Consider the following 15,080-nt stretch of genomic DNA (forward strand, 5'->3'; position numbering starts at 1 on the left):
TTATTTCATTCCCCTCCACAACAAGTGGTGGTTAGGTCAAACCCTTTGTTTCTCATATATACAGTCCACAGAAAGATTGTGTTTACTTTACAATACAATTAAATATATGTATGTATATGTGTGCATACATACATACACATATGCAAAGAGAGGTTATAATTATGGAAACAATAAACTAAATTACTCTCAAGCTAATGTCAATATTGTCAATTGTTAGAAACCTAACAGACGACTTTCGAAAATAACAAGAGTCTGAATGCATTTTCTCTTACTCTCTTTCTTAGTATGAAACTACACTCTCTATCTCAAGAGATCAATTTTATAGTAAAATCGTCTAAAATACCCCTGCTGCGATTTTCCAAACCCAACTTGGAAGGAACTTCGGAATAGAGGATGTCCTATCCTATATAGGAAGCCATATTTGGCTTCAATCCCATACAGAATCAGCTCTTCACCAAAAAACACTTCCGAGCTCATTTTTGTTTCGCCTCATCCTTTTGACAACCAATTTAATGTCATGCAAAGAAAGACAAGTAAATGCAGCACGCAAGTTCGGCCGTGCCGAATCTTATGTACCCTCCACCATGGAACGCATTTGTCAAGTTCTTTCAATGACTTTTTCAATATATATATGAGCTACATCAAGTTATTGACCGATATGGACCAAACTTGCGTGTTAGAAGTCATAGAAATATACCACCTCCAAAATTTCAGCCAAATCTAGTATAACTTGCGCCCTCCAGTGGCTCGGAGTTCCAAATTGGGAGATCGGTTTATATATCAGGTTATCAACCGTACTTAGCACAGTTGTTGGAAGTGATATCAAAACATCACGTACAAAAGTTCAGCCAAATCGGATAAAAATTACGCCCTCTAGAGGCTCAAGAAGTCAAGATCCAAGATCGGTTTATATCAAAACATGGACCGATTTGGCCCATTTAAAATTCCAACAAGTATTTCAGCAAAATTTCAAGTGCCTAGCTTTACTCTAGAGGCTCAAAAAGTCAAGACCCAAGATCGGTTTATATGACAGCTTTACCAAAACATGGACCGATTTGGCTCATTTACAATCCCAACCGACCTACACTAATAAGAAGTGCTAAACTAACTAAATTTCCCATGAACATTCCATTAAGGAACGGGGAATACTTCTCACATATCAATGAATGATGTCCGATTCAAGTTTTAAGCTCAATGATAGGGGGCCTCCATTTTTATGCCGAGTCCGCACGGCGTGCGCATAGCGACACCACTTGGTAGAGAAGTTTTTAACATTGCAGGATACCTTAAAAATGTGCCAGCATTAGTAAGGGGATAACACCCGCTGAAAATTTTGTACATGTTCACGTCGGTATTTGAACCCATGCCACGGTGGCCTCCACTAATAAGTAGTATTTGTACTCGCCTAGTTTTTCAAAAAAAAAACACACACACACATAAAATTCACAAAAAATGCATGAAATCTTTATTGAATTGATAGAACGGTCTATATAATTTTAAATTTTAAGATTATTTCATGCAAATGTTGACCGTGACTGCGCCTCAAATGGTCAATCGCTTAGTCCAATTATGGCATACTCTTTCCAACATTTCGACCGGTATCTCACAAATAAATGCTTCAATTTTGTCTTCCACTGCGTCAATTGAAGCGGGCTTGTCTGTATTGACATGAGGTTTAACAGAGCCCCACAAAAATAGTCTAAAGGCGTTAAATCAATAAGTCCATTGCTACGAGTGCTCTGTGGCATTTGGCTCCGTCTTTTTGAAACCACATGCCATTCAAGTCAAGCTCTTGCATTTTGGACAAAAAAAAATTGGATACCATCTCACGATAGCGCTCACCATTCACAGTTACGTTACGATTCGCATCATCATACCACCAGCCAATAAACCGCACCGAACTGTGACTTTTTCTGGATGCATTGGTAACTCTTGCAATGCTTCTATCTGATCTTCACTTGAAAATCGGCAATTCTGCTTATTTAAGTAACCATTGAGGCAGAAATGAGCTTGCTCCATGGAATGGAAGAAGCACGCTATGAAATTTCTTAACAGAGCATGCATTTTGATAATAAAATTCAATAATTTGCAAGCGTCGTTCGTTCATGCTTAAATTATGACCAAACTGAAGATGTTTGACAGTGAAACAAAACACGAAACGTGCGTGAGCTGTTTAAACCAGTGTTGCCAAAAAGATAATAGCTAAAATATCACCCTTTATGTACTTCATGGGGTCTTAGACACATATTTCGAGGTGTTACGAACGGAATGACGATATTAGTATGCCCCCATCCTTTGGTGGAGGGGAAAAACTGTTATCTGCGTTTCTTGCTTGTCAGCACAAATGGGATACCCTATACCCAGCCGCCATGGCTTTTACGCTGAATAAACCTCAGTCTATTTTCGTCAGACTATTTTTTTCATACGCCCCCCTGACACCTCAACTTTTGAACTCTTCCAAGGGTCAAACTGCCCATCTATGGATTAGACCATACTGGGTTTTCGTTCCAGCAGGGTTACTTTGGACTCCAACATCTACGCACTTTGCGAGAAATTGGTGTTCTTCAAGAAAGATCGTAAACTGAAAATATTGTGACCATCATAATACATACTACCGTATGTTTTATTATTGGGCATAATACCATATAACTTGATCTCAATCTTTAGAATTGTTAAACCACAAGAGATTCCTCAAAAAGCATTCCAAAAGATATGTTAAATACTTTTACTTTAAGAACCCGACAAAAAACATTCCTACTGACTATTACTACAACCTCCACAATCCAAAAAAAGGAAATCCAATCAACAAAACTTTCAACCAACCGACGAACCTACTCCTACAATTGTGTGAAAATATTTACTAATAGTAAGAAAAAATTGTTTTAACCCTCCCGCCCCTACTCAAAAATTATATTCCAAGAATATATAATACAGGACACTTGAGTATTCTTAAGATGGAACTACTTGATAATCAACTAACCCTATGCGATTCGTATTTCTGTACTAACACATAATGTTTGTTCTTTTGACCAATATATATATACACACACACACATATATATATAACATATATACAACACATATCCTTCAAGTGCACATCGACCAATCATAGACACAAAATAAGTTGGCAGGCAGTGCATTGTCCCAAAAGGCTGTTGAGACCAAGAACTGAATTGAAGTGATGATGTTGCAGCATACAAATATGTATATGTTTGACATACTCACACACACACACACACACACACACCCACGAAAACGAGAAATGCATTTTCTAAACTAAAACCACACAAATACCACTCTGACCACACAACCACCCTCTACCCACTACTCCCACCCACCCCTATTTTTTTTTTTTTTTTGTTAGTTTGAAATGTTCTCAGACGTTGAGTTTTTTTTATCTCAATTTATTCCATATCCCAATGTGTAGGATTTTTTATATATATATATACAATATACTGTTTTTTTCCAATAAATTTTTAACTATAAGTTTGCAAAGGTATACCATATCCAATATAAACAATATTTTTGTCAATTAGACCAAGAAAACAAAGCATACACTATTACCGAACCAGATGATGTAAGTGAAGACATAACACAAACAGAGCATACAGATACGCCCAAAGAAAAGACCAAAACCAAAAAGCCCAAGACGAAGAAGACGTCTTATGGCGTTATCGAAGAGCAGCCCGAAATCGAATATCTGCCCGAGGAAGTTATGGAGATCGAAGTGCCAACCGAAACGACCGAGGATCACAAGGGAGATGTTTTGGAAGAGAAAGGCACCACTGTGATCAAGAAACGCAAGATTAAGAAGAAGGTTGGCGATCAGGAACAAATAATCGAGGTCATCTCGACTCAGAAACCCGGACAGGAGGAAGAAGTTACTGTAGTTGTGAGGGAAGACGAAGACGACAATGTTGACAAGCCTGAGGAGACTACCCAGGAGACGGCCGTGGACGACTTTAAAGTTAGGGTTACCGAAGGTATGGCTGAGAAGCCCAAAGAAAAGAAAAAGAAGAAGTCGACCAAGAAGAAGGTTAATAAGGACGACTTATATGAGTACATAGAATTTTTGATACAGCAGGAAATACCCAAGACAGTGTTACAGGACTACAAACGTACGGAATTGCAAAAACCGCAACAAGCGCGTCGGGACTCGTCGGTGAAACCGGTTAAACCTCTCAAACTCGTGCCCATGAAAATCGAAAAAATTGAAATCAAAAAATCGCGTCAAGTGGAAATTACTTCAGTTGCCGAATTCCCACAAATGCTGAAGCTCAAAACACCCAAACAAAAGCCTGCCCAAGTCAAACCCAAGAAGGAAAAAGTTCCCTTCAAAACCAAACTCAAGAGCTGGATTACTTTTATTCCTTATGCCCCATACAATTTCAAGTTCACCATCACTGACTTGGAAACCAAACGTGGGCGCGGTGAACTTTCGCGAAATGTAGAAGAAGCTTTACTGGTATTGAAGAAACGTCCTAAGGCTTTCAAGCCTACCGAATTTAGTGATGAGGAGTTGGAAAAACCCACCCTGTTCGAAGACGAAGAGCTACCTCAAGCCGAAGAAGCTCAACCCCAAACAAAGTACAGGCGTCCCAAGAAACCCAAAAAGGAAGAAGTACAACCCGAAGAACGTAAACTAAAACTTGGAAAAGGAAAACTTCCGATCGAGGAAGAGCTCCTGGAAGAAGTGACTCTTAAGCCATTCACCAAAGAGACTACAGAAGAGCTAGTTGCCGAAGAAACCCCCAAGGTTGGCGAGACCACTAAGAAAAAGAAGAAACCCAAGAAACCACGCGAGGAAGATACTGAAATAGCTTTCAAGGCCCAAGAATCCCCGGACAAGCCCGAATCGGAAACCGAATCCGTTCCAGAGGTTTTGGATGTTATCGAATATAAACCCGAGTTAATTGAAGAGGATCAAGTCGATGGGGAAGTCGAAAAGAAACGCATAACAAAGAAGAAGAGAAAGATTGTGCAAAAAACCACCACAGGAGACCACATAATAGAAATTGTGGAAACGCCCAGCGACAAGCCCGATTCTGAGGAGAAACAATATGAAATAACTGTTACCACCATCCAAACAGATGAGACTCCATCAGCAGCACCCACCATCGTTAAAAAGAAAAAGAAGGTCAAGACCATGGCGCCTCAAGACATCGAGGAGTTTGTAACCGAATTGCAGGAACAACCCGCAGATACTGTCGACGAGCGTTTCTATGAAATATCAGTGGCTGAATTAGAGCCCACCATAGAAACCGAAGAACTGACCAAGAAGGTAACCAAAAAGCGTAGAATTCAACACAAGAAGGGAGACGAAGAGCACATCATTGAAATAACTGAAACCACTAACGAAGAGGGTGAGGAACCCATGTTTGAGGTTGTCGTTTCTACAACTGAGGCGCCAGACCTTGAAGAAACTCCGGAAGAAGAAAAGCCCCTCAAAAAGAAAAAGGTCAAAAAGATGAAGAAAGACGAATTGGATGAATATATACAGAAACTAATTGAAGCTGAAATTCCCAAGACAGAGCTGGAGAAATTCGAGCAAATGGAATTCACCAAGACGCCTAAAAAGCTCAAGAAAACAAAGAAGGTTCCCAAAGAAGTTATTCCTCTCGAGGGAGATTTGCTGGAAGTAGGTTTGACAGAGGTCGAACCAGTCGAGAAGAAGCCAAAACAGAAGAAACCATCGCATACCCCTAAGCCCAAGAAGCCCGATGATGTTCCAGCGCCCGAAGAAACCTATGAAGATCTATCGGTTAGGATAACTGAAACGGAACCAGAAGAACGTAAAGGTATCGAAGAAGAAGAAGAGCACCCAACTCCTCTTACTCGCAAGGAACAACCACAAGATGTGCCAGTGCAGCAAGTGGTTGTGCAAGAAGTATCCGAACAAACGGAAACTGTAATCGAAACTAAAGAAGACGGTAAAGTAGAGGAGAAAACTAAAACAAAACGCAAGATTAAGAAGAAGGTGGGCGAAAAGGTGTACGAGGTGTTGGTCATTGATGAGCAATCCGATGACAAGCCCGAAGTGGAGCTCACCATTATAATGACCGAATTTGAGCCGGAGAAACCCACAGAGCCTAAAGAAGAAAAAGAAGTTCCCCACAAACCAAAGAAGGTTAAGAAAACCATCAAGAAGGAGGAGCTTGATGATTACATTGTGCGCATTATTAACGAACAACCTGAAGCCCTCGACACAGTCCAAGTCGTAGAGGAAGAGAAGCGACCCCTGGAACCGCTTCCTCAAGAATTCGATGAAAGTATTTTCTCCGCCAAAACTATAGTGGAAGATATTTCAGAGGGTGACCAACCCAAGCCCGAGGAAGATGTGCCTCAAGAAACCACCAAGAAAACGAAGAAACCGAAAACGCCCAAAATCAAAAAAGTTAAATTCTCCGAGTCGGAAATTGAACAGCCGGAACCAACTACCCAAGAGATTGAGGTTATCGAATCGTTAGATCAGCCAACTGAGAAACCCTCGGATGAAGAGTTTACAATTGGAGTTACCGAGGAAGAGAAACCAAAACCAAAGCCTAAGGCAAAACGTCCCAAGGCCAAGGTGCCCGAAGAAACGGTTAACGAATACACGATTCGTATTGAAGAGCTACAGCCGGAAACAGTCACACAGACTATAACCGACGAGAGTGGCGAAAAGGTGAAGCAAGTCATCACCAAGAAAAAGCTCAAAAAGAAGGAGGGGCCCAAAGAATACATTATCGAGATAGTAGAGTCATATGTCGAAAACAAACCAGAGGCTGAAGTAGAAATAACAACCACCGAAGTTCTTCCCAAGGATGTGACTGAAGAAACCAAGCTTGAAACGGTCAAGGTAAAGAAATTCAAAAAGAAACCCACCTCACCGGATGACTATGAGGCGTACATTCAAGAACTAATAGATCAGGAAATTCCAACAACTGAATTGGAACAGTACGAGCCAACAGACATGGAAAACAAGCCTAAGAAGAAACCCAAGAGTGTTAAAAAACGTCACAAGAAGGTCACTGAAATAGTTGAAGGTGTTCGGGTTACAGTTCACGAATTTGAAATTGAAGAGGTAATGCCACAAGAAGAGTTGCCAGACCAACGTATAGAAGTTGTCGAAGAAGAAAAGCCTAAATCCGAAGAAATCCCTGAAGATTTTAAATTCGTTGTGGGAGAAGAGGAAGTTACCGAATTGCTCACCGAAGATGCACAGGTGAAACTAAAGGAAACCAAACCCAAAACAAAAAAACCCAAGACTGCCAAGGTTCAGGTTACCGAAGAAAAGCCCTTCGACGTTGAGGAAATTGTACAGACAGTTGAAACTATAGAGCAACCCACGGAGACAGGCGAAATCAAGAAGAAAACCGTTACCAAGCGCAAGGTGAAGACAAAGACAGGACCAGAGGAGAAGATATTCGAAATTGCCGAAATAGTAGAAGACGGTCAGCCCAATGCTGAAATCATTGTAACGGAAATCACCAAAACCGATGAGGCTCCAGAGGAAAAACCACAGCCCTTCAAGAAACCTGTCAAGAAGTCCAAGAAGATTCCAAAGGAACAAATACAAGAATTCATTGTCAATGTCATAGAAGAGTATGTAAACCCAATGCAATTCGAAGAGCAGCCAGTAGATGTACAAGAAGAGGAACAGCTCACCGAGATTGTGGAACAACACACGGAAACGGGAGAAGTAAAGAAGAAAACGATTACAAAGCGTAAGATCAAAACCAAAGCTGGTCCCGAAGAAAAAGTTTTTGAAATCTCCGAAATATCTGAAGACGATAAAACTAATGCCGATGTAACAATTGTTGAGATAGTAGAGACTGCACCAGTTCCTCAAGATGAAGGGAAATTGAAGAGAAAGAAGTCAGTTGCGAAGACAAAGAAAGTGCCCAAAGAAAATATTGAAGAATTCGTTATTAATGTGCTTGAAGAGTATGTAACACCGACTGTTTTTGAGCAAGAATCAGTCGAAGAGATTGACGAAGAAACTCCAAAGGAACAAAAACCATCAAAACCCAAGCCCAAATCCAAGCGTCCAAAAACAGAAAAAAAAGAAGTCTCCGAATATTCGGTGCGCATTGAAGAACTGCAACCTGAGGTCACCACTGAAACTGTTGTTGACGAATCCGGCGAAGAAGTCAAGCAGGTTGTCACCAAGAGAAAACTTAAAAAGAAGGAAGGTGACAAGGAGTATGTCATCGAAATAGTGGAGTCTACTGTCGAAAATCAACCCGAGACAGAGGTAGAGATAACCACTAGGGAAATTGTGCCTGAAGATGCTCCAGCTGAATTGCAACCAGAAGAAGTCAAGGTTAAGAAATTCAAAAAGAAGAAACCCTCCCAAGATGACCAGGACGTCTACATTCAGCAACTTATTGAGCAAGAGATTACCAAAGCCGAATTGAAACAGTACGAGGCGACGGAAATTGAAAGCAAACCCAAGACTAAGCCAAAAACTGTAAAGAAGGTGCACAAAAAGACCACCAAAATCGTGGAGGGTTTGCCGGTAACGGTGCATGAGTTTGAAATTCAGGAATCCGCCCCAGAAGAAGAAATTCCCGAAGAACTTCCCAAAACAGAAGTTGAAGAAGAAATTAAACCAGCTGAGGAAACACCCAAAGAGTTTACCGTTATCACAAAAGAAGAAGCAGAAAGCGAAGTAGAAGAGCTAAAGGACGATAAAGTTAAGCCTAAACCGAAGAAGGTGAAAAAGGCTAAAGTTGAAGAAATTCAAGAGAAGCCAGTCGAGGTGCAAGAAATTGCAGAAACAACCGAAGTTGTTGAACAACCAACGGAAATAGGCGAAGTTAAGAAGAAAATCATCACTAAGCGAATAATTAAGACCAAATCCGGACCTGAGGATAAGGTCTTTGAAATTTCCGAAGTGATTGAGGAAGACCAGCCCAATGCTGAGGTAACAATTGTAGAAGTCACAGAAACTGATGAAACTCCTCAAGAAATTGACAAATCCGAAGAACCTAAACGTGTGAAGAAAACTAAAAAGGTTCCCAAAGAACAAATTAAAGAATTTGTTATTAATGTACTGGAGGAGTATGCCACACCTACCATCTTCGATGAGGAAGACAAACCGAAGAAGGTAAAGAAGCCTAAGGTTAAAGAAATTGAAGAGAAGCCAATCAAAGTGGAAGAAATTGCGGAAACAACCGAAATTATTGAACAACCAACGGAAACAGGCGAAATTAAGAAGAAAACCGTTACTAAGCGAAAGATTAAGACCAAGTCCGGTCCTGAAGAGAAGGTCTTTGAAATTTCCGAAGTGATTGAGGAAAATCAGCCCAATGCTGAGGTAACGATTGTAGAAGTCACAGAGACTAATGAAACTCCTCAAGAAAGTGACAAACCTGAGGAACCGAAACGTGTAAAGAAGACTAAAAAGGTTCCCAAAGAACAAATTAAGGAATTTGTTATTAATGTGCTGGAAGAGTACGTTAAACCCACCATCTTCGAAGAGGAGGATAAACCGGAAGAGGAAATAGACGTCAAGGAAACGTCAAAACGCAAACCCAAGAAACCCAAATCAGATAAGGTGGTAGAGGTTGAAGAGCAAGCTCCCAAAGAGGAAAAACCTGAGAAACGCAAACCCAAAGAAAAGAAACAAACCGGAGAGAAGCCAGTCGAGGTGGAAGAAATTGCCGAAACAACCGAAATTGTTGAACAACCATCGGAAACAGGCGAAATTAAGAAGAAAACCATCACTAAGCGAAAGATTAAGACCAAGTCCGGTCCTGAAGAGAAGGTCTTTGAAATTTCCGAAGTGATTGAGGAAAATCAGCCCAATGCTGAGGTAACGATTGTAGAAGTCACAGAGACTAATGAAACTCCTCAAGAAAGTGACAAACCTGAGGAACCGAAACGTGTAAAGAAGACTAAAAAGGTTCCCAAAGAACAAATTAAGGAATTTGTTATTAATGTGCTGGAAGAGTACGTTACACCCACCATCTTCGAAGAGGAGGATAAACCGGAAGAGGAAATAGATGTCAAGGAAACGTCAAAACGCAAACCCAAGAAACCGAAATCAGAAAAGGTGGTAGAGGTTGAAGAGCAAGTTCCCAAAGAGGAAAAACCTGAGAAACGCAAACCTAAAGAAAAGAAACCTATGGCTACGGAAGAAGTTAAAGAATATTCCGCACGAATTGAGGAATTGCAACCCGAAGTTGTTACTCAAGAAATAATTGACGTAGGTGGAGAAGAAGTCAAGCAGGTTGTGACCAAGAGAAAGCTGAAGAAAAAGGAAGGTGACAAGGAGTATCTTATTGAGATAGTAGAATCCTATGTGGAACACAAACCAGAGGAAGCTGATGTGGAGATCACAACTACCGAACTAATACCAGAAGAGACTCCCGCAGAGGAAAGACCTGAAACTGTTCGCGTCAAAAAATTCAAAAAGAAGAAGACTCCACAAGATGATCACGATGCCTACATCCAACAACTAATTGAGCAGGAAATTCCTACAACTGAATTGGAACAATTTGAGGGAATTGAATTCGAATTGACTCCCAAGAAAAAACCAAAAGCTATTAAAAAGCATCAAAAGAAAACTACAGAGATCGTCGAAGGGGTTCCAGTAACGGTGCATGAGTATGACGTCGAAGAAATAGTGCCAGAAGAAGAGCAAATTGAAGAAGTGTCTGTGCAAGTCATAGAGGAGGAAACAACCAAGCCGGAACAGCAACCCACTGAACAGTTTGCAATCGATTTCAAAGAAGAACATGATATAAGCCCCAAAGGACCCAAAGAAGACAAGATTGATAAAAAGGAAACTACGCCAAAGCCCAAAAAGACCAAGAAACACAAAGTTGAAGTCAAAGAAGAACAGCCAGTGGTTGTAGAAGAAATCGAACAAGTTACGGTTACTGTCGAAGAGCCAGACGAAGATGGCAAAGTCAAACCCAAAACCATTACCAAACGCAAGATAAAGACCAAGACTGGTCAAGAGGAGAAAGTGTTTGAAATTTCCGAAGTCACTGAAGGTGACCAAGCTGTGAGCGAAGTCACCATTGTCGAAATCACTGAGACAGAAAAGACACCCGAAGAGGAAGTCGAAAAACCAAAGGAAAAGAAAACGGTTAAAAAGGTGAAGAAGATACCAAAGGAAGAACTACAAGAATTCATAGTCAATGTGATCGAAGAATATGTTCAACATGATGTAGAAGAAGCAGAAGAACCGGAAGTCACCCCAGATGTGCCAGAGGAAAATATTCCCGAAAAGACAACGGAGAAAGTTAAGAAACCCAAGAAACAAAAACCCGCTAAGGAGGAAACACCCCAGCAGAAAGAGAAACAGCCGGAAGAACCTGCGGCACAAGAAATATTTAAGACCGAACAGCCTGAAATCACTAAGTCCTATGAAATAACAACAAAGGAATCGGCCGAGGAACAACCTGTTGAGGAAACTGCAGCTCCCAAAAAGCCAAAGAAGCCCAAGACCAAAACTGCTAAACAAGACGAAGATCAACCCCAATACAAAGTCAAAATGTCTGCTTCCGAAGAAGCTTCTCAGGATGAGCAAGTAGAGAAATCTCCAGAACCTGAGGAAGCGCCCGAAGAACCAGCAACCGAAGATTTGCAGATTTCCATAGTTGAGGTCGACCGCAAAGAGGAAGAACATGAGGTTGTCAACGAGAAAGGCGTAGTTGAAAAACAAAAGGTTACTAAACGCAAGATTAAGAAACAGGTTGGTGACAAACAGGAAATCATTGAAATAGTTGAAACACAGCAAGGAGATGAACAGCCTGTAGCCGAAATATCCGTAATTACCACGGAGCCAGAAGAAGTACTCGAGACACCCAAGTCCACCGAGAGGAGACCATCGAAGCCAAAGAAGACCAAAAAGGTTAAGAAGGATGATTTGGAGGATTACATCATGAAACTCATAGAACAAGACATACCAAAAACCGAATTGGAAAAATACGAAAAGATCGATATAGAGGAGCCCATCAAGTTAAAGAAAAAACCCAAGCAAGTGGTCAAGGAGAAACCAAAGACTACAAAGCCAGACGACAAACCAACGGAGGAGATTCCACAAGAGACACAAGAAATCATTGTGCAAGAATCCCAGCCGGAGGAAGTGGAAGAACAATTCCCCGTCAGCGTTGTCGAACTAGAAACTAAACAAGAAGAGGTTCAAGTAACCGATGAGACAGGCGATGTAAAAACGCAGAAGATTACCAAGAGGAAGATAAAGAAACAAGTTGGGCCCAAAGAAGAAATCATTGAAATTGTAGAAAAGCAAATAGGCGAGGAAGAGCCGGTGGCCGAAATAACCGTCACATCTGTGGAACCTGAAGAAATTGTTGAACAACCATCCGAAGAGAAGCCCAAGAAGCCAAAGAAAACTAAGAAGGTTCCCAAAGACGAACTGCAAGACTATATACAGAAACTCATTGAGGAGGATATTTCAAAAACAGAATTGGAGGCTTATGAGAAGATAGAAATTGACAAACCCATTAAACTCAAGAAGAAGCCATCCCAAAAAGTCAAACTAACAGAAAAAGAACCCAAAAAGGATGAAGAGAAGCCAATTGCTGAGGACATAACTGTGAAGGAAGAAGTACCAGAAGAGCCGGCCGTAGAAGAGGATAAGTTTGAGATTACGGTGGAAGAAAAACAAGATGAAACTCCCAAGGTAGAGGAGACTGCAGAAGTAACATTACTCGATACTGAATTTAAGAAGGAGAAGAAAAAGAAGCCTAAAGTCAAACAGATGGAGGAAGAAAAACTAGAAAAACCCAAGCAGCCAACCCAGGAAGTGGTGGTCAGCGAATCGGAACCACAGCCTAAAGTAGAGGAATACGAGTACAAGGTGTCGGAAGAGGAGCAAGTTAAACCGACACCATCCCCCAAGAAACCCAAAGAGAAGAAGGCCAAACCAGAACCCGAAAAGCCCGAAGAAAGTCCAGCATTTGAAGCAACAGTAAAAGAAACTTCACCGGCCCCCAAGGAGCCCGAGCCATTTAAGATTGAGGTAGTCGAGAGCCAGACCGAGGTGGTTGAAAAGGTCAACGAGGAGGGAGTCGTTGAGAAGCAAACAATTACCAAACGTAAAATCAAACGTCAACAAGGCCCCAAAGAGGATATCATTGAGGTCGTGGAAGTTAAGACCGATGATAAGCCAGATGTCGAGGTGACCGTTCTCGAAACACAGCCCGACGAACAACCCACCGAAGAAAAACCAAAATCTGTAAAAAAGAAGACCAAGAAAGTTAAGAAAGACGATCTCTATGATTATATACAGAAGCTCATTGAACAGGACATACCGAAGACAGAATTGGAAAAGTACGCCAAAATTGAGTTTGAGCAAAAACCGAAAAATGCCACCGAAAGCACGTACCCAGCACAAGTCACTGAGGAACAACCCCAGCCAAGCGAAGAGGAAAAACCAAAGAAAAAGCCAAAAGCAAAGAAACCCAAAGAAACTCATGAAGAGGAAAAGCCAATCTCCGAAATCAAGGTTATAGAAGAGGTAGAAGAAAAACAGGAACCTTTGCCCGTGATCGAGGTTGTAGAGAGTGCACCACTTGAAGTGCGCGTCGAAGAGGTGACCGATGAACAAGGCAAACCGAAGCAAAAGACCACCAAAAAACGCACGCTTACCAAGAAGGTGGACGATGAAAAGGACTCCACCATTCATGTTGTAACCATACACGAGGAGGACAGTAATGAGGTTACCGTAATCATCGACGAAGAACCCGTCGAGCAGCCTGTAGAAGTTGCCGAAACCGATAAGCAAGTTCTTCCGGAAGAACCTAAAATCAAGAAACCCAAGAAAATCATTAAAAAAGTTAAAAAGGACGAAATTGACGATTACATACAGAAACTGATTGACGAGGAAATTCCCACGACCACACTCGAACAATACGAAAAGATAGAAATGCCAGAGAAGACTAGGACTGTTCAGACTGACGAAACACCAGAACCGGAAAAGCCCAAAAAAGAGAAAAAGAGACCGACAAAGCCCACGAAAGCGGCCAGCGTTGACGAGCAACCCGAACAGCCAGAAACCCAAGACACTTTACACGAAATCATAATAACAGAAACAGAACACGAAGATCAGCCAAAACATGATAAGCAGATCGAGGAAACTGAACCAAAATTCACACCATCCACATCTCACAAGGTCACTACCACAGAAGAAACAATCCCTGATACAAAGACCACCACCACCAAACCCAAAACAAAACCCAAACAGCAAACAAGTAAGTGTTGTGGAAAGATGCCTTCAAATTCAGCCATAAGCAGCCAACCAATGTGTTCTCTTTCTACCAAAATTTCCCTTCCTCACTTCTCCCTCAAAAACAAAAAAAAAAACAAAAAAATCCTAGCCTTGGCATCTTGCAGATGTAGATGCTGAGTTCGCTATAAAAATTCCTTTCTCTCTACCTGCCCTCTACTAGTCTACATCTCTGAGCGTTGGAATATATGCGTATCCTGCTGCTGCTGCGTATCTAGCGTTTTCGTTTTGTTATCCTTTGTCTCTACCCTACCATATTGTCTACGATTATTGCTTTCTTAAAAGATTAGTTTTTATTTATTTTTTCGTTTTGTTTTAGTTTTTTTACCTCCTCCTTATCCCACTCAAGAAAACACTTTATATTGACACCTACCAGCCGCCTACCACTATACGATACTAATCATTCTAGCAGTTTTCTACACTAAGTGCAAGCTCAGCGCGCCTGCTTGCCAACGCTTTGATTTTTAGATTTAAGCCTTGTAAGCCTTGCGTGCAGCAGCTACAGCCTTGGATCAACATCGTTATGACCGACCAATTTCTTTATTCACTTTTTATTTATTTCAAATTCAAAACAAATCAAAGAACTACTAAAACCTGGTGTAAAAAAATTGGTAAGACAAAAAGCCATTAGGACAACAACAAAATTATAAGAAAACAATTATTAGATTTATAAATTTGGACAATTGTACGGTTTTGACAGTTCGAAAACTCAATGCTTTAGACATGACAGCGATTGTGAAAGAAGTAAAATTACATAGAAAAATTGCCGCATTTTCAGCCCAAAGCGAATTTGCCTTCCTCCCCCTCTATTTAAACCTCTCCTCTTGTTTTCTAA

General features: G+C 41.0%; 1 protein-coding gene across 4 annotated transcripts in view; it reads left to right on the forward strand.

Moving 5' to 3' along the window:
- The window catches only part of LOC106081518 (titin), a 178,603-nt gene that overhangs the window by 142,097 nt on the left and 21,426 nt on the right, over positions 1–15,080 (forward strand). For 2 of the 4 annotated variants that reach the window (XM_059360572.1, XM_059360573.1), the window contains one exon: positions 3,537–14,210. The exons of the other annotated variants lie outside the window; for them this stretch is intronic. In XM_059360572.1, the coding sequence (XP_059216555.1) occupies positions 3,537–14,210 (10,674 nt within the window). The remainder of the gene's footprint in view (positions 1–3,536; positions 14,211–15,080) is intronic. 4 annotated transcript variants of the gene reach the window in all.

This window comes from Stomoxys calcitrans, chromosome 1 (assembly GCF_963082655.1).
Source record: "Stomoxys calcitrans chromosome 1, idStoCalc2.1, whole genome shotgun sequence".
NCBI classification, from domain to species: Eukaryota; Metazoa; Arthropoda; class Insecta; order Diptera; family Muscidae; genus Stomoxys; species Stomoxys calcitrans.